Source organism: Drosophila willistoni, assembly GCF_018902025.1.
Source record: "Drosophila willistoni isolate 14030-0811.24 chromosome XL unlocalized genomic scaffold, UCI_dwil_1.1 Seg141, whole genome shotgun sequence".
Taxonomy (NCBI): domain Eukaryota; kingdom Metazoa; phylum Arthropoda; class Insecta; order Diptera; family Drosophilidae; genus Drosophila; species Drosophila willistoni.
In genome coordinates this window covers 9,753,171-9,774,148 of record NW_025814052.1, presented here as the reverse complement: position 1 = coordinate 9,774,148, position 20,978 = coordinate 9,753,171, and the positions used below count along the sequence as shown (strand labels likewise).

Here is a 20,978-nt window from a genome sequence, read left to right as displayed (position 1 = left end):
GCATAGTTTTATTGCAGAAAGAATGTTGCTGCTGTTTAATGTGGTTGTTGCTTCTGCTGCTGTCTGGCAAGGGACCAAAGGCAAGTCACTTCGACTGGATTGGCCGACATTTATATGCGCATCACTTACAAAACTTACAATAGAAGCTTGCCTCTGAGTTAAACCTAAACAGACGGCAGACGAAACTAAAATTCCCAACCCTCAAAACAGCTGAGTGGAATTCATAAATGCATCTGCTCTAACCCCCCCTTGCTTGCCCTCCATACCCTTTGCGATTCCTCAACGCCGCCCACACAACTCATGGGAAACGAAAAATAAGAAAAAAAAAAGGGCCCAAGTCTAAATTAGTTAACTTGGCTGGCTTATTCATTCTTTTCCTCTATGACATAAGAAAATGCCTTCTAAATGCAACATTTTCATGGCATAATTGCAAAGAATAGACGTAAGGGGTGGCAAGTAGAAAGAGATGGGAAGCCTAACCGCAAAACAAGTAAAATTAAGTTTAGAGCAAAAAATAAAAAAAAAAGCAAGAGGGAGATAGAGGGAAAGAAAAAAACTAAACTAAAAGCGGAAGCTTTGGCAATGATCATGCAAACTGCTCATTCATTGGATAATTATTCCATGCGTTGAGGTGGCGGCAACAAAACAACAACAACAACAACTACAACTAAAAGCAATTGTTGTTGCTTCGGTAATTCTTCTCTACCCTCCCCAAAACACAATGTCGTGGGAGCCATCAGCCATTCGATCTCCTCTTTACCAGAACTTTGTGTAAAGTTGTGTGTTTTTTTCGAAAATTCTTCTTGCTAGTTCTTATTGATTTGATGACTTTGATAGGATTAGCTCAATCAGAGCTAGAATTGAGTTGACTTATTAGACAAAGGTTCATATAAAATTGGTGGCGAGGTTTTATTATAACTTCTTTTAAGTGTAAATCTTGTGTCAAATCTCTTAAATATATAGTTGTACATACGTATATGTATTTCATCATTTCATGACACAGTTTTTGGTGCTTTTTGCGAATCGGAAATTGAACAGCGAATTGTCTTTGTCTTTCTTCAATCACTCCCTCTTCTCCCTGATTTTTTGTACTCTCCACTTTGTGTGTGTGTGTTATATACTGACAACGGCCTTGCCCTGTAGCGTAGGCAACTTACTCACCCTGTTTAAACACACGCCTACATTTGGCATGATTAACCAGTTTATATACAGATATATAGATATATATTTGTTTATATATCCTAAAGCAAAATATGCCAAAAACAAAAAAAAAAAAATCAAATTCTTTTACAATGACAATGACTGAGTGGTCCATATACTACTTATACTCACACACACACACACACGCAGAGATATATATATGTATGTATGTACTTATTTATTTAACAAATTATTTAGCATTAACAAAAAGTCAAACAAGTTCACATATGTATGTACATAAATGTATATATACAAATATTTCGACAATTCTCTGTGTATCTTCCTTTCGCTTAAAACGGTAAAAAAGTAAATTTGATTCAACAAAAACCTTTTTTTTCCGTCGTCGTCGTCGAATTTTTTGTTGTTGGTTTTTGCTTTTGCTGTTTTTTTTGTTTTGTGTTTGTGTGTGTGTGTATTTTTTATGAGTTTTGTTGCTTTCGTTGTATGAAATTCTGCGAATTTTTATTGACACATTTCATTAGAACTTTTGCGCGGGCAACAACAACAACAACAACAATGGGGCGCTGGCGGCAAATGAATGAAGAAACATCGAGGTGTAAGGATTGGGCGCGGGTTGGAGTGGAGTGGAAGGGAGGGGGTCTTGCCTAACTGTAGTCAAGTGAAATGAACTGAAGTGAACCGAACTACTACGGGTGTGTGTGTTTGTGTGTGTGTGTGTGGTTGTTTTTGTGTTTGAATGGAAAAAGTACCGAAAAAAACAAAAGACTTAGGCAACGAACTTGAAATAGTTTTTTTTTTGGGAGATCCCAAAAGTAGATCGATAACCTATACATTCTAAAAGCAATTCTGACCGATAATCTAATCGGTAATCCTTTGTATAAATCCTAGAAATCTTTCTTGTTCTTTCTCATTGTGACTTTTTGTCTATATAAAAATATTATTGCATTAAGCTAAAATTTTTGAAAAGATTCTAAAACATTATTCAAATAATCTTCCTTTCCATTATGTTTCAAGTAAAAATTGTTAAATAAAATTTAGTCGGTCTCAAGAATTCAATTCAATGTTTACCGCTAACAAAAGAAAATTAAATATTTCATAATAATTATCAATCAAGTAGCCAAATTACATATACATACATATACGGGTGCTCAAAAACAAAACAAAACCAAAAACAGCAACAACAAAAACAAAATTAACAAACCCAACAATTAGTCAGAAAATATGTGTGCATTATTCAGAGATTTAAAGCAACAAGAAAAAGAAGCAGAAAATTATGAAAAAAAAAAAAACTGATCTTGGAACACAAACTTTTGCCAGCTGGCTGAGCTTCTTTAATTACCAGAAGATTGTATACAATAGAAAAAAAAAAAAAACAAGTATGCACACATCCAAGCAACATATACAATGAAAAATATATACATATGTATGTGTGTTGTGTTTGTGTGTATTTGAAAACTGCGGCACAACATGCGAATTTCTCACGCAACAGAGCAAAACAAGCAGGCAAGACAATAAAATAAGTAAGTATAACTAGAGTTAAGCAAAGTCAAAACCTATGGCAAAAAATGTTAAAGTCCCACCCAGACTTTATGTGTATACATAGAAATATAAATTTTGAATGTCACTTACACTTGATTTATAAACACACACACACACACACACACACATACATACATACATTAGCTTTGGCATAAAGGAAAATGTAATGTAAGTTGTCTCAAATATGAACTTTATGATGATGATAATCTAATCAAATCAAATCGAATCCAATTTAATCTAGACTAATTACTTCCTCATTGATTTCAGTGCATTTGAGCGTGATTTGTTTTTTTTTCTATTCTTTATTCTATTATGCCATTCCATTCCATTCTATTCTATTCCATTCTATTCTCTGTATGCCTCTTCACCCAAAAGGCAATGAAAGAAAAAGTGCAAAATAACAACTTAAAGAGAGAACAATAACCAACCAACAAGAAAGCAAAAACAACAACAAACAAAAAGCAAAACAGAAACCATAAAGCGTTAAACTAACTAAAGTTTAATTTAACCCATTGCAGACCCAAATATTTAAGATTTCAAAAGCCATATTGGTACATAGGAAACAAAACAAAATATTAGATAAAATCTTTATGCTTGTCGAAACAAAAGTAAATACAAATTGTTAAACTTTTTGGCCTTTAATGGGTTAAAAAAATTACAATGTAAACTTTAAATGGAGCGCAATTTTGTGGCTAAAAATGGACAATTTTTTTTTTCTTAAGCTTAAGTTCAAGTTTATACAGCAAAAAAACTAGAAGAAAAAACACTTGTTGCCTGCCGTTTAAGTCGCTTTGCGTACATATGTATGTTTGTATGTAGATAGTTGCTTCTACAAAGAGCTTTCATTGTAATAACAAAAGGCAAAACAATGGGCAAAAGCATTTTGTTGCCTGCCAGTGGCGGTGGCGGCGGCGGTGACAACGGGGGTGTGTGTTGATGATAATGATGTTTGCTAACCGACGCCATCGCCTGCCGCCCGCCTTCCGGCCTTCCCGCCTGCCTGCTTGTTAGTCGTTTCTCAGCCTAGGCAACATCTACAACAGCAACAACATTCACACGAACTTCAACACTTGGTGTTTGTTCTTGCAAATCATACAATAGGCAATAGAGCAACAGCAACAGCAACAACAACAACAACAACAACATAAGCAACAAAAATCTATTTCCATTTCAATACAAAACCGAAAAAATGTTGCTCATTGTTTTTTTTTTTTGTTTTTTTGTTACTTGTCACGCTGCCCTGCACAACAAATTTTTGTTCATAGGCCAAAAACTCCGCCTCCTCCTTTCATTCCTTTTGTTTGTTTTTGTTTTTACTTAGAATTTGGATTTGTTTTTTTTTTTTTGCAAATCACACAATGAACATTGATTATTTAGCAGGCATATAATTTGATATTTAGATTAAATTTATTTATATATTTTTTTTTTTTGCTTTTTAACTTTATTGCATAATGTATAATGGTATTATATCAGAGAATTTTCACATGTTGCATGTTCTGTTCGTTGCGGAATTTGAAAGAGAATTTTCATGGACCAGGAATATAGTTTTTGTTATCTGTCTGTTTTTTTCTTGGTATTTTAGGTTTCTGAAAATCATGGAACTTAAGTTTAACATTGAGAATTGTGTATTATTCCATGACGATTGGGACTTGATCTTTGCTTATAAATTTCAAAACAAAGGGTAAAGTTAGCCTAGACATTTTCTTAGTAATTTTGAAATTCTTTGAATTAAATTAGTTGCCAAATATGTATGAACGTTAATGCCAAACGAACTAGTTTAACTGACGATTACATAAGCATATATGGCGGCTTAAACCATTTAACTAAGTACTAACATAAATATGGAAAACTTTCGCCCTCATAAACCATACTTTACTTTATAACCTATGTGAATCCGCCTATGCTATGGGTGCTATATGATATGATACTACTGTGGGGAAAAAAGTAAGGAGGAGGAGTAAGAATTTTGAATTCAAACTTTGCGAGTTTAACATTTCGGGCTAGTAATTTGTTTCTTGAGTTGGCAGGATTGCTAGTAACATCTGGGCAAAATTTCATATCAATGTCATTATCAGTAATATATTTACGCTTGTGTTTACCAATCGATCAACAGTGCAAACGCTTAACGCTTAACTTCTTCCAAAAAAGTCGCCGCGTTTGAAACAATCGTGATGTGCTGATTGATCAGGACAAGCTACAATGCATAATAATTGAAGATGAGCCTTGAATTTATGCTTACCACCCTGAAACAACCGAGCAATTAAGCAAATATCGTGCTAAAGGCGAGGCCAGACCGAAAAGAACACGTCAAAGTCGTAGAAAAATCAAAGTCATAATGACAGTTTTTTTTCGATTTTCGTGGCGTGGTTTACTATAAATTCCTTCCACCTTGCCAAACTGTTAATAAGGAATATTATTTAAGCGTGATGCGTTGTTTGCGTGAAGCAATTCGTCTAAAAAGACCAGAATTATCGGCCAACAACTCTTGTTTTTTGCATCATGATAATGCACCGTCTCCCACTGCAATCGATTTGGCTCCGTGTGTCTTCTGGGTATTTCCAAAACTCAAGACCCCACTCCGGGGAACTCGTTTGGAGTCGATTGAGGAGATAAAAGCCAAATCGAAGAGGGCACTGATGGCTATACCGGAAAGGGACTATTGGTAAAGGTGTAATTTATCGGGAGGGGATTACTTTAAAGGGGATGAAACTGATTTACAAGAACAAATAAAGATTTTTAATTTTACAAACAAATTCACCTTACATTTGGCCACAGTAGTGAGGCATATGGATCAAATAAAGTCCGATTTCAATGTTGATAGAAACACGACGTTATAGTTAATTGGTCCCTCTGATTAAGAATATGCAGGTCGAGTCTTGATAATTTGTAACCCGCTAAATAAAAAATCGCCATAAATCGAAAAAAAAATTGTAACTCCTTGAAACAAAATTTCTTAATTTGTAAAAGTTCCATACATTTTGGTCGCCTCGTTGAAACGTAGTCTTTTTCACAACTTATAGAATATTAAACCTCTTATGTATTGAAATTTTGTTTTCGTAACCTCTTAAAATTCGTATTGCAATTTGAAACTGTTTGACTTAAAATTAAAGGAGATAAAACAACCATACAAGACATAGCGTTAGATCATCGATTAAAACATTTTCTTTCAACAAATCATATTCAAGACAAGCCTTAGAAAAAAGTGTCAAACAATCGAAAATATTAGGTTTTTTTTATACCCTTGCAAAAAGGGTATATTAATTTTGGTCAAAAGTGTGCAACGCATAGAAGGAAGCATCTCCGACCATATAAAGTATATATATTCTTGATCAGCTCGACGAGACGAGTTCAAATAGCCATGTCCGTCCGTCCGTCCGTCCGTCCGTCCGTCCGTCTGGATCAACGCAAACTCCTCCTAGACCGTAAGAGCTACAGAGCTGAAATTTTGCATGTAGGCTTGTATATACTGCAGGCGTTGTATATCTCGGATTCAGCCGGATCGGATCACTATATCATATAGCTCCCATACAAATGGCAAAGTCACGAACAGTGACTTTTCTTAATAACTTCGTTATTTTCTGAGCGATTGTCGTGAATTTCAATTACACATATAAACGACTATGCCAAATTTGATCAAGATCGGGTGACTATATCATATAGCTCCCATAGGAACGATCTTTCGAAAACAGTGACTTTGGTGAATAACTTCGTTACTTTTGACGCGATTGCTTTCAAATTAAACATTTGTTAGTTTAATATATCTGTTAATGATTGTGCCAAATTTGATAAGGATCGGGTAACTATATCATATAGCTCCCATAAGAACGATCGGTGGAAAACAGTGACTTTCATCAATAACTCCGTTATTTCCTATGTAGGCCGTTCTTTCGCAAACATTAGCCTTTTTAGCTTAAACGTTTTTCCACTTTTGATGGCTATAGGTAAGGAAAGAGTTACCAAAAATGTTGCAAGGGTATACAAACTTTGACGCGGTCGAAGTTAGCCCCGGCCCTCTGGTTTTTAACTAATTTTATGTCATTAAAAAATGATGCATTTTATTATTATAATTTTATTTACTGTTCAATTATGATTTAAAATGACAAACTTAGGTACAACTAAATGTAGGTACTTAAATATTTTTTTAATTTAAATTTATTAAGTACACATGATGAAATATAAAAGCCACGTTTATTTGAATTTTTCTTTGTTAAGCCTCGTTTAATGAAAATCGCGATAATTTCAATTTATGTGTTAATCGAAAAAAACTAATCCCCTTCCATTTCGAATTATCGGGACTCAATTGTAGTTTATACACGAGGATATATATTTTCGGTGAGACTGTAAATATATAATAAGTTTAAGAGTTTCAAAGATTTGAATATCAACTTACTGAAAATTCTTCAACTAAACGCATTTTCTGTGCTTTTAACATCACGGGGGAAAACATTTTCTAAGGGTAATAATTTTCTATATCCCAAAAGTGTTGGTATTTTTCGTTCTCATCCCATTTGCTTCCCACGACAATGCCTAGTTAAGTCCATATACAGCATACCTACATATATTAATTTAATTCCTATAAAAAAAATCTGTCAATCTTAGTCTCAAAGCTGCTGATATTGTTTGCCCTTATAGCTGGCAGCCCACAATCATCTGGGATGAATGAAAGCAACTTGAATAAAAATTCCAAGTTGCTTTAAATCCTTGGGCGTGCCAAGTCGAGAATATAATACAAATTTAATACAATATCAATAAAAAAAGAAAAAAAATCTCAGAAGACTCACTGTGTCTATCTAGAGGGCCTACGCAAAAGACAAAAACCAAAAGGAAGCAGACACTGAGAAAGAGACAAAGAGGAGGAAGCTATTGCTGCTGCTTTTTTCAATTTTTACGAGCAAACTTCCATTGATTGGTTGAGGCTAAGCCAAAACGGCAGGCACATAATTTGTAGTTTTAGTTCAAAACGACGGGGAAAAAAAAAAAACAGATGACAAAACAAACAAATGACATATGAGAAATAAGTTGAAATGAATAAACGCGCGGGGTCTCCAAAAAGAAAAAAAAAAGTTGTCGAAAGTTCGGAAGTTGCCAGTTTTTTACGAGTTGTCGTTAGTTGCTTATGAACTAAGCCAACCAAACAACCAACTAAGCCAGCCATCCATTCATCTATATATCTAACCAACCCAACCGAACCAACAACAACAACAACAACAACGACAGGTTGTTCTTTCTTTTAGTCTGTCTCTCTCTGTGTGTCGCCTATGCTGCTTCCGTCTTCTTCCGCCTGGCTTATTCCCACAACAACAACAACAACAACAACAGCAACAAAATTCGATATAAAACTTTTTGTTCTTGCTGCTGATGTTACGATGAGCGCTTTAACGGTTGTATCATAGTCTCTGGGCCTCTGTAATTTTATGCGAAATTCTCGTGCTTCTCATGAGGCATATTAATATATATATATATACATATATATATATATATATGATTATATTGCTAGTCAGTCGGTTGGTCGGTCGACTAAGTGTTACCTTAGTGCCAAGGCTTTGTGTTTTGTGTTCCAATGTGTATTTTGATTAGGAGGCAATTAATTTTATAGACTATCGCATTTATTTTTTCAACTTTAAATTTGATTCCTTTTTTAACAAAAATGAAGATGCCATATAGATAGGATACTGTACAATAATTTTGTTTTCAGCCATCTATTGAATCTCTTGGACCACGCATTATCTCCTCTCTGGCTCCATCGTAAAATTTAAGACCAGCAAAATGCTCAATATCTCGTATATCGGACATGAATGAATTTAAATCCATTTCCTTATCAATATCGGCATTGGGCACCACATAACCCTCCATGCGTGGCAATGCGTCTCGCTCCTCACTGATAATGACCTTGAAAAAGTGTGTGGGCACAGCAATTGTATTCATGCCCATAACATGATGTCGTATGGCCCAATTGCGGAATGTTATCCGTTGTGGCATAAACAATGGACCCGTATAAACATAAACCGAGCCCGATTCCATGGCCAATTCGCGTACATAATGCTCCAAACGTAGCCACACATTGTTCTTTAGCCCACGACTGATTGGCACAATATTTGGAAATATATAGGATTCGATAAATTTATCCATATCGCATTTATAATTTAATGGCGATGCCATATGTCCGCCAACCCAATCACTATTCCGAAAATCTTTCATACTTGGACTGAACATATCAGCGATATTGGGATCAATGGCATATTCATTTGGTTTTTGTAATGTCTTTGGATCTCGATACGAAAGACAATCGCTATTGAGATGCTCACATACCCAGTGGGCAATACGATTACGGCGATCATAAGAGAGAATGAAATTTTTATAGACATGAATTTCATCCATGCCAGGGAAACCATATTTCATAAGATCAGCCACATGACTTAATTTTGGAGTTGGCGGCTCATCCCGACCAATTGAATAGGTCATAAACATAATCTATGGCAAAAATTATTTAGAATTATCTTACATAGCATTTACATAACATTTGTTTGGATATTTTACCACTTTGTGCAATTGCGCTCTGCACCATAAAATGAATAGCTCAAAAATGGATGAACTGTGACTCTCCTCGAGCTTTTGGAGTGCTGCTGCCGTTGATGATAAACTTCGACGTTCTTTGACCTCATTGTCCGTGGACTCCATTGACTGTATGGTTGATCTGCGTGAGTCCGCTAACATTGCTGCCGCCGTTGCCGCCAATGTCTCTTCCTGCTGCTCTGCTCTGTCTGTCATCTCTGTTAGATCCGCTGTAGTCCTTGGTGGATCTCTTATCGTTGTCGTTGTCGTTGTCGCATCCGCATCTGCTGCCGATGATCTCCTCTGTGGTGTTGCAGGTGCTTTTGGGGTTTCCATTGACCTTTTTAACCCAGTTTTGTGCCTTGGTTCTGTTTGAGTCGATCGACCCAATAGTGCCAGCTATTGAAAACGTATCCATGGATTAGATTAGTTGTCGATTTAGCTGCTAGCTAATAATACTTCATTATCAATTCAATTCATACCGCACTAAATATTCGACCACGACATTGATATACATACGGATCTTGAACCATTGTACGCTTAATCCTGCGATATGAGATGTCCTGCTGTGTCAATGCCCCCATCATGAATGCGGTGGCCCCAGTTAAAGCGCACAATGGTATTGTCACATATATAGGCATCCTCCTTCTATTGCTGCCGATCGGATCGAGAATTGCCGAGGGGAATTGAGTGAGGTGGTCAGTTGGCCAGCCGAATGCTGTGCAGTTCTTCAATTAACATTTCAAGCAGCTGGCGTCAGTCAATCAACAACAAACAAACAAAAAGAAATAAAAATATATAAAAAAAAAGTACAAAAATAAATTTACAACACAATTATTTTATTTTATATACTTACATGATTTTAAGGCTTGCTTTGAGTCAACGGAGGAAAATGTGTTTGTTTGGTAATGTATAACAGTTGTGGTTAACAGATTTGTCATCAACACATCGTACTTTTAAGATTATAAAAAACCTAAACTCTAATATATAAGTGGTATATAACAGTTGTATAACAGTTGTGGTTAACAGATTTGTTATAAGCACATTATATTTATAAGTTTACGAAAAACCAAAACCCCAAAATATCAGTGGTATATAACAGTTGTAAATAACACCTGTTTATAACCAAAATATATAGTAATTGTATGTTACAGCTGCGTATAACAGTATTTATAATATTTATATATTAGACATCTGCAAAAGGGCAAGTGAATCATTCATTCTAAAAACGTGAACACCTTTTTTCTGTACAGTTTTAAATAATATATATACAGTGGCGGTCACGTATTTAAGACGTTTTTTTTTTTTTTTTTAGTTCTAATTTTCTCGGCTCCTAAATAACTTAATCGAATAATTTTTTCTGTAATTTGTTGGTTATTGTGTTCAGATTATGAACCGTAAAAATGTTCTTCATAGTTTAATCCGTTTTTTTCACAGGTGCATTTGAACAAAGAGAAGTCCTTTTTTTGGGGGGCATTTATTTAAGACGTTTTTTCCAAAATCTTAAATATTGAAGATAGACGTTTGAAATCTTCGAAGAAGTTGAAGATCTAGCAAAACTAAGATAAACTGCATACCACTAATTTTGGATTTAGCCCCAACTTTCAATTTGGGGCCAATTGAAAATCTGAATTTTGTATGAAAATTTTTGGTTCTTTGGGCGAGTCCATTTTACGACACTAATTCATACTAAAGTACTTTTTTTCTTGAACTACGAAAGAAAGTAAATTGAATTTCCCGTCGAATGACATATTTTTCATTAAAATCGAATAAAAATTAGATAGTTTTTTTTTGCCTATCAATATGAGACATTTTATGCAAAACTGCCCTTCTATTCTCCGTCTCTTTCTTTTTATGGGTATAGAAGGGTGGGAATAGAAGGGCAGTTTTGCATAAAATGTCTCATATTGATAGGCAAAAAAAACTATCTAATTTTTATTCGATTTTAATGAAAAATATGTCATTCGACTCGCCCAAAGAACCAAAAATTTTCATACAAAATTATTAATAGTTCTATTTAGAATTATATGTACGTACATGAGTAGATACATGATTCTATGAAACTTGTCTTTATTGGTAGACAAATTATGATCCGGGTTTTGAAAAACCTCAAAATTTTTTTCTCAGTTCCGGGAAATGAAAAATTAAGACGTTTAACATTTAAATATTAACCAAACGCAACTTTTTTTTCCAAAGAAAGTGTGTTTATTTGAGTAACTCAAAAAATTTTGGAACAGATTTAATCTGGATATCTTTTTTTAGGCAGAAAATAAAGTGGCCCAGTTATGAGTGACCTTAAGAAATTTACTGATACTAAGAAAATATGAAAGGAATGTCACACGAATTGTTGTGATTTAATGGTTTATTTATTATGAATGGCAAAAACAATGAAAAACACAAAAGAAACTGGTCTCCAATGGCCATAAAGGACATCGATTTTTATTCCTCGTCGTCCATGTCACTTTTTATACACTCGTTATACATATACAATGCGATTATATACGTTGGTGTCTGTTTAAAAACTGCAGAACGTCTAACGAACATGATTTACAGGGCTCAAACCCATTCAATTCAATACCGCATTTCAAAAATATTTGAGATTGTTCAAACTATAATTTTTTGAAGTTGTAATTTAAAGTCAACTTTTCAATGAGAAAGTCAAGAGTTCAATTTTGTGAGTGTAAAGGCGAGAGGTTTAAAGAAATTTCTGTCATTATTTTGGGTGATTCTACCTACTTTCCTCAGACTGTGTTTTTAGAATATAAGTACATATATGCACGGCAAGCAACATTTTTGCATATTTTTTGTATTTATGTACAATGTAGTTATAAAATATAAGTATTTACTTAATAGTAGCTACTTAAAAAAACTTGTATGTGCTTTTACTAAGATGTGTGATTTAAGATTTCTTTGCATCTTTAAACAATTGTTAAATTACGTTGTTCAAACTTGATTTATATCTTAAACTATTGTTTCTCGGTGTTTGTTTCGTTGTTTTTGGTGGAGTTGTTTAGCGCTTCGTGCAATTAAAGTATCATTCACACCGTGTGTTCGCACACAGACTAACGGTATTTTGCTAAAATAATACAAATGAACAAACACACACACATATATACAGAGAGACACGCGTGTTGCTTCCGTTGAATGTGAGGTAAAAAACAAAAGGAGAAGAGGAAAGAGAAAGAAGAGACACAGTCCCTACCAAATGAATCACAGAACTTGGCCTCCGGTTGAGTCCATGAGTACATGGTTGACAATTCTGTTAGTCTTTGACCTTTTCGAAAAGTCTTCTCTCTCTGTCTCTCTGTCTGTCTGTCTCTGTTGCTCTTGCTTTGTCAGTTTTTTTCTTTTGTGTTGGTTTGGTGGACAATTAACATGAACTTTTAGCTTTGCTTAATTACTCAACGTTGATGTCGGTGTTCTAAAAGTGACGCAAAGCAACAAAACCCAAAAAAATACAGACACACACATGCATACACTTATACACTTATACACACACACACACAACAACGACAACTTGGGGTTAATTACATTTTGAAGAGCAACTAAGGTAAAAGGCAAATTGAAATGTTGTTCCTAATGGCATGGACAAAAGACATAACCACCGAAGCAACAACAACAACAACAACAACAACAGCAATAACAACAAATCAGTGTGACAATTATGTAAATGGAGGCACTTGACATTGTCTGTATGTGAACTTTGTTGATAAAGTGAATTCACTCTGCGACCTTCAGCACTCATGAGAGAACCGTTAACCGTGCTGTGTCAAGTTTGGGTCTTAAGTCATTCGTTCTCTCATGCAATAAAAATAACAATAATATGCCAAATAAGAGAGAGAGAGAGAGAGGGATAGCAGGTAGATACTTAATCTAACAATCCGCATTTAGTTTTATTTAGTTCTTGATCACAGAGTTTTGCAATTTGGTTGGTTTTATTTTAAATTGATATGATTTTCTTTACAGATCTTTATCAATTTAGCAATTTAATCGACTCTTTCTCTTAGTCTCTCTCTTAAACGATCCTGAGGCTTATTCAGTACACATATTCTTTTCTCTACAATTGAAGCAAATGAATTTGCCAAAAAACAAAAGAAGAGAAATAAAATGCATCGTGTCGGACCTCTGGGGCATACCATCTGTGGTTCTCAGTACTCTGTTTTGGCAAAACTATTTAGCATGGTAAATGTTGCATTTATAAATTTAAAAACCTATAATAAAGTCATTTGCTCTGGTCAGTGCGCCTGCCAATGGCCAACGGGCAAGAAAAGCAGCAAGCAACGAAGAAGAGAATTATATATGTATGTACATATATATTTCTGCTCCTTTTCTTGTTTTTTTTTTTTGTTATATGTTGTGCAGGTCGTTACGCATGCCTCGACATTCAAGTGGAGCAAGAGGAGCCGAGCTGAGCTAAACAAGCGACAGTCCAGACAAGCGACAATCGACAGGCGACAAGCGACATGTACTACTACATACTAGCAATGTGACTATGAAACTGAGTGCAAAAGAGGATTCTCAATATCGACCATAGAAACACCGTGTCTTTAGCTAGTACATATATAAATTAATTAAGTAAATTCCTTAAACTTTTATAGTCTTGAGAACTCAATTGTATTCATTTCAATCTTTGATCTAAAATCCAAAAAAAAAAAAAACATTGAACTTGAATTAGAATCTAGTTATTCTTAATGTTTGGAGAATCTAAAGTATGTTTGATTAGCCTCAGATACCCAAAAATATCCTGTAAATGTTGAAAAACACAACAAAAACATGTCACACTGATTATTGTGTTCAATTTTAATTTGTGCAACATTTTATGGTGTTGTGTTCGTTCGCTCGTTTTATTTTATGACCCCAAAAATGTGTTCAGCTTGCTGTTGACAATTGCACAGAGAGAAAGAAAGAAAGAGAGAGAGAGAAAAGTAGAGATCAAATCTGGTTCGATTTGAACTAAACTGATCTGATCTGTTGCTATAGCGATTGGAGTCTCAGTTTAAGCAATTGCGCTACTTTCTATTAACCGTTTGAACAATTTATCAAAGAACTTTTTTGGCAAAAGTAATATTGTCAAGTCTTTTGTTTAATAAGTAATTTTTTTCTTATTGTCTTTACGATTTCATGATATTAAATGCCACCCACAATATAATAATTATTATTTATTTTTTTGTTTGAAATGCAAAATATACAAAAGCGTCAAACTGCGCTTTAGAAATCGATTTTAATTCATTTAAGATCGGTGGGAAACATATGGTATACATGCAAAATGATATTTTTTTTATATTTTTTTTCTCTTGTTTTCTCACAATTAAGCAGACAATTTGTTAAGCTTTTTGTTGTTGTTGTTGCTGTTTGTTGTTGCTGTTTGTTGTATTATATCGTTTTTATCTGCTATGCGCAGGCGAACCAGCAATCAACGGACAGTGGGACAAAATCGAATACTTTTGCTGGGACAAAGTTGTATGGGCGTAACACACACACACACACACACACACACACACACTCGCACACCTGCATATCCACATACATACATAGATACACGCAAAACACACAGATGGATTTCATTTCTGTTTGGCTGGCAAAACAAAAGTGGCAATCGCAACTCAAGTCCAAGTCAAGTCCAAGTCAAGTCGGAGACAGAGACAAAAGTGCTTTTTAATTGTCAGCCTCAAGTGCTTTTCGAATGTGTGAACTTAATAAATCTCTTTTGATATATATCGCATTTTTCCTTATTCTTCGTCTTTGTCTTTTTGCTCGTTTACCTCCTCCTCCTCGTTGAGATTTTTGGAGATTTCTCAGTATATGATTATTATTATTATTATTATTATGATATATTGTACTTTGTTTGATTTGAAATAATTTTTTACGCCTTAATTGAATCGCCAAATAGTTTATGCATATCAATTATTGATTATTATATATAGGTGGTGGTGGTGGAGGAGGAGGTGGTGGTGGTGGTGGGGGATAAGGCAGCACAGTGAAGCATGCTTACCGCCCTCGGCAATTATTTGTCTATAAATTTTTGTGATAGGTAGCAAACAGTACTCGAAATCGCAAGTAAAAAAAGAAAAATAGAAACACATATATTCAACATCTTTTTGAACTCATTAATTACCCATGCATGCCCACATCGTATCGGTTTATCTAACAAACTATACAGTGCATATATGTTTGTATGTGAATACAGGTGTCTCATTTATATAGTCTAGATCTGCATCATTAGTTGAGACATTTCGAAATCAATTAATCTGCCCCATTTGCGCTATAAAAGAAATTTGCCGACATACTTTATTTGGTTTGCCAGTTGGAACAAAAAATTAAACACTAAATATTATACTTATATATAATATGTTTATTTTCTTGCAAATATTTATAATATTACAAATATGTATTTTATTATTAAATATTAAATATTTATTGTTTGTCTAGATTTCGATCTTTTTTGAAGTTAATCAAAACTGGGCTTAAGCCAGCTTGAGATCAATAAATCTTACTAAATTTATATCTGCAGTTGCAAGCTTTGCCGTTCTTTTTTTTCGCATCATGTAGTTTGAATTCCCAACTGCTTTTAGCTTTGAAGATATGGCATGGCCATTACAACTGTGGAGTCTTTAGCGAAGTCTGCTGATGATAGAACTCGGTGGTTCTTGAAATAGCTAGAATAGCTGAAGCCAGCTTAAGCCCAATTTTAATTAAATATTTAAAACATTTCAAATATTTTCTTTGGCATATTTCGAATTTTTGACACGTTTATATTCAAACAAATAATTGTTAACAAATGTTGATATCTCTTTTTGAATTTTCTATTAATTAAAGGAATTAATATGCATCACTTTGCAAAGGTTGGGTGTCTGTTTGTTTGTCTTACAATTAGTCTTAGTATTTCTTATTGGGAATTTCGTTTATAAACCTAATCAAAATCGGACAACTATAACTTAAAGAAATCAAATCAAGGGCCAATCCATTGAGCTTTTGGGAAACTTGGTTCGAATTATAATTATTAGTTGAATTATGTTTGATTTTATAACCAAATCCGTTTATAAACCTAATCGAAATCGGACAACTATAACTTAAAGAAATCAAATCAAGGGCGAATCCATTGAGCTTTTGAGAAACTTGGTTCAAATTATAATTATTAGTTGAATTATGTTTGATTTTTATATCCAAATTGCTGTTCGTCATAAAAAACTATGTATTTGGTAATAAGCAAGCATTTATTTTACACAATTTGTGCTCTTAAGCAAAGCTACTAAACTAGTTTAATCCAAAAAAAAAAAAAAAGTTAATTAAAAACAAAATTCTCCAACTAAAACTGACTAATAATTTGTCGTTTTGATGTTAATTGTGGCTTTAGTATTTGGCATGGGTATTGCGACTTATGTCAATTGTCAAATTGTACCGTTAGAGTATGCAACATTTTGCCACAAAATTGGAGCAACTTGCCACTTGCTACATTTACCTGAGCTTCTGATTCTACATACATATGTATGTAAGGCATATAAACAATTGTGCAAATTGGCATTTTTTGGCATAAATTGTTGAATATTATAAGCGCATCGGTACGATATTGGTCTCTTATCTATGGATGGCAGATGGCGGGATGACTGCTCGAAAATTTAGTGCGTGCAAATGGACTTTATTTTTTATTTATTCGTTTTTTTTTTTTTTTTTTGGCCATGCCAGGTTAGGCCAAGTTTTGTGAAGTGGCCTGTGTTGGTTGGCCAACTGTCTGGCTCTCTAATAGAATCATTTGGCCAAGTTGCTAGCCCGGTTATTCAGCATTTTGACTAATTAACTGCAAAGTTTTATTTGCTAAAAGGAAAAAAGAAGAAAAAATGTATGAAATATCGAGAAGATATATAGAGATGTGAGCAGTCGAACGGCACTTGAGGACTTTAAGTTGGAGTTGACCATGGCCATGGTCATGTGTTGGCTTGCATTTCCTGTCCATAATGTTGGCTGGCTGGCTGGCTGGCTGGCTGGCTGGCTGTTTGGCGGGGCGACGACAATCATAATCGGCTGTGACAAACAACGCACATGCGTTAGATAAATATATGTATATGTATATGTGAATGTGAATGTGTGCTGGAACTATGGCAAAGTCTTTTTCCTAGTGTTCTTACAGTCTCTCCTCCTTGTTGCCTCCAGCAACTGGTATTACATGCATCTGCCATATTCAAACGTAGCTAACGCCAACTGTTTTGCCTTCTTATTACCTGCAGGTCTTCAGTCTCCATTTCCATCTCTGATACCAGCTGCAAGTTCAACTCCTTGGTCAAGACCAAGTCCACAAGTCAAGACAACTAGCAAACACACACACACACACACACACACAAACACCGATTACTTATGTATATGGCATTCAAATGTGCCACGATTATATACATAAATAAACAGATTTGCCAATATTGACACCTACATATACATAGATAATTGATTTTAACCTCAAGTACAGTACATAAAATACCATTAATATCAAATTTGTAATAGTCAGTGGGAAATATTTGGAATTTATGAAATTTAATTGAACATAAATAAACAAAAAGCCAATATTCTGCAACATTTTAAGCCTTTATATCCCCACCATCAGATAAGTAAGTATCCAGCCAAGAAATTTAATTATCATAAAGTAAGAGAATCTAATAACTTTGTTTCTTCAATTAAATGTCCTTACTTTTAGTTGGTATAAACTTCTCAATATTTAATGAGGATTTTTTCTTTTTCTGTTTTTAATTAATTTCAGAGTTTAAGGAATGTTTTAACTACATAAATGACATGGTCTATCTAAGTTTCGTCATATACCAAATTGCTTTTAGACACAATTTTATCAATTTAAAATATATGTATGTGTATATCCATCTTTAAACAAAGTTTTAACTTTTGAAACTTTGTTTTTATATTCATTTTATATCATCACCTTTTGAATGAAAGAAGTCTGATCTGTTATCTTTGGTGATGGTTTATTTGCGATTCATTAGAAAAAAATCGATATCGAAAGCGTCTCATATGAATTGTAGGTGATCAAAGGCAACAATTTCAAATGACATAGGCGATTATTAATGTTTTTGACTTATTTCGCTAGCTATTCAAATAATTCAAATAAAATTTAAATATTAATTAAAATAGTTAGTCATTGTGTATACTTTTAATGCAGTTGTCATACCGTGCGTATACGTTATAAAATGGCTGACAAATCTTTTTTCAGTGGCCATTTTTGTTTTTATTACATTCACATTACATAATCAATCTAATTTAGTTAAGATAATTTGTTGTTATTTTTCTAAGCAGTGCCTTAAATATTTAGTAATTATATTAACACAATTACATTACAATTGAAATGCCAAACACTTTGACCTTGACAAGGTGAACTACAAAGAACTTTATAGGCAAAACTTATTGAGTTTGTATCACAACTGAGACGTTTAATTGGATGAAAAAGAAGTTTGCTTTTTTTTTTTTGGGTTTGTTGGCTTTAATCGTAGCTTGTTAGAGTGGCTAATTTAATTTGATGTTTGTGTCATGTTGTTGTTGTTGTTGTTGCTCTAGTTGTTGTAGTGCAAATTTAAACATCAAATTGATATTGAACATGACCGAAATCTATAACAGGCAACATGAAAAAATAACAGGCAACAATTGGCAATTGTCTGCGGCACGTTATCAGGTAACAGCAACAACAACAACAACAACAAATGAAACAACTTCCAGGCGATAAAGCCAAAGTGTTTACGAGCTGTTTAGTGTTTTTTTTTTCTCTTTTTGTTTTTTGTTGTTGTATAGATCGACTCGAAGGCGGTTAGAGGTTGCAACAACTCAGCTGAACTTCAAACAACAAATCCAAAACGACTCGTTGCATAGTCAAAGTCATAGTCACTGGGGCTCTGTGTCGTTGTTGTTGTTGTTGTTGTTGTTCGGCTGTTGCAATTCTTAGGCAGTTGTTGTTGTTGTGTGTATATGTTGGTTGGTTGCTCGGCCTCTGCCTGGCCTCTAAGCGATCTGGAAAAACTTGTAACCTTGCAGCCTTGTCATCATCATCTAGCCAGAGGTTGCTTGGCAGGCGGATCGCGCAAATCTTGTTAGCATTTTTCAGCCATTTCCTTTTTACAAACAAACATACGTCTATGTCTGCATGTTTGTGTGTATGTTTGTGTGTGTGTGTGTATTTGGCTTTTGCTAAAATTATGTTCGATATCAATTTCGCGTGGACACATGCCAAGAGACACGCAACGCCACCAAGCACGCGCACCACATTTTGTTTTTTTTTTGTTTCGTTTTTGCGGATCAAGTAATTGAAAATAGCAACAACAAAAAACTATATAAAAAACGAAAGAGGGAAACGATAGCAGCCAATAACAACAACAACAATTCATGTTCATGTGCGGTTGCCTCTATTGCCCTCCATTTTATTGGCCAACCAAGTCCAAGTCCAGTCGATGGACTGGCCGATCAGACAATGTCAGCAGCAGCAGCAGTAGTTGTAGAAGAAGTTGTTGTAGGAAGTAATCACGTTCAAAAATTGTGCGTGTGTGTGTGTGTGTGTGTGTGTGTGTGTTGTGTTTTTCTTTGTTGTTCAGTTGTGGGCGTGTTACAGTTTATTTATCTCTTTAAACATTTTGTCTCCATGTCTAGAAATTGTAGGTAGGCTAAATGAATCCAACGATCGCCTTCAATGAAAATGTCATACATATTATGTTCTTGTTCACAGAGGATCAAAGTAAAGGCGATTTTTCCCTATATACAAGTGTCCAAATGAGATGCTATAGTTAGATGTTCTTCTAACTAACTTTAGTCACTAATAACTTGAGCTTTAGTGTGGCATCATCAAACTAGAGGATGTTGACGTCTAAATTGTCTAACAGTAAATACATACAATGTTATATAGTATATAGGTCATATATTATTGGGATGGGGACACGCCCCCAACTCGGAATGAGTTCTAGATTTATATGGCTCTATCACAAAGCCAAATTGCACCAAACACACAAAGTTGAAGACCATAGAAAGAGATGGAAAGACTCAGGGACTTTGAGACGAAGACGAAGAACATAACTTTGCCGGTACTAATAAAGTGTTCAATGCAATGTGAGTTCTCCCTCTCTCTCTCTCTCTCTCTGTCTCACTGGCTCTCTATATGTTCTCAGGTCTCTCAGGTATCCCCAGGTATTCTGCAAGTATCTCCAGGTGTCCAAAGTGTGCGTGCAACATATGCATAAACATTGTCCATAATGCTTTGGTTCTTGGCAATGAAATGATGAGTGTGCGGCAAGTTGAAAATTTTTGCTTTTATCTCAGGCTCCTTTTCTCTCTCTCTCCTTCTCTGTCTCTCTGTCTGTCTGTCTGTCTGTTTGTGTTTGTCTCATTCTATCTACAGTCTGCTGATATCTGTGGCTAATGCATAAAATCTTATAATTTGCGCACGTGTTAATCAGACATTATGATGCACAACTCTGTATTGGATTAAAGCATTGAAGCGGCTGCAGCAACATCCAAAACTGTTGCAGCTGCAGCATCAGCGAACCAAACTTTGAATCCCAGCAAGAAACAACAGCAACTCTGCAGGGTATGTGTGTGTGTGTGTGTGTGTGTGTGTGAGAGAGTTGGTGAGGAGGTGAAGAGGAATTGAACAAACTAACAATTTTAGGCTAATGATGTGCTCATATTTAAGTTAGTTGAAACGCTTTTAGTCCAAGGCATAATTCAAAGTGGAGAGCAAATGCCGAGAGCAAAAG

General features: G+C 34.7%; 1 protein-coding gene across 2 annotated transcripts; it reads right to left on the bottom strand.

The window, feature by feature from the left end:
• Window positions 1-8,305: 8,305 nt before the first annotated feature.
• LOC6648935 (endonuclease G, mitochondrial) lies at window positions 8,306-10,180 on the bottom strand. 2 transcript variants are annotated; one of them, XM_023179395.2, is made up of 4 exons: window positions 10,109-10,180; window positions 9,735-10,002; window positions 9,238-9,651; window positions 8,306-9,171 (listed from the first exon to the last, which is right to left on the bottom strand). In XM_023179395.2, exons 2-4 carry the CDS (start codon window positions 9,891-9,893, stop codon window positions 8,392-8,394), a joined length of 1,353 nt encoding a protein of 450 aa, XP_023035163.1. In that variant the 5' UTR covers window positions 9,894-10,002; window positions 10,109-10,180; the 3' UTR covers window positions 8,306-8,391. The 2 variants fall into 2 exon arrangements, with proteins under 2 accessions (XP_023035163.1, XP_023035164.1); XM_023179396.1 differs by lacking the exon at window positions 10,109-10,180 and having other exon boundaries at window positions 9,772-9,833.
• Window positions 10,181-20,978: the final 10,798 nt, after the last annotated feature.

Coding starts and splice junctions, on each gene's coding strand:
- LOC6648935 (XM_023179395.2), bottom strand. CDS start 9,893: ATGCCTATATATGTGACAATACCATTGTGCGCTTTAACTGGGGCCACC. Junction 9,652..9,734: donor GTGGTCGAATATTTAGTGCG/GTATGAATTGAA, acceptor CGTTTTCAATAG/CTGGCACTATTGGGTCGATC. Junction 9,172..9,237: donor GAGCGCAATTGCACAAAGTG/GTAAAATATCCA, acceptor TTTTTGCCATAG/ATTATGTTTATGACCTATTC.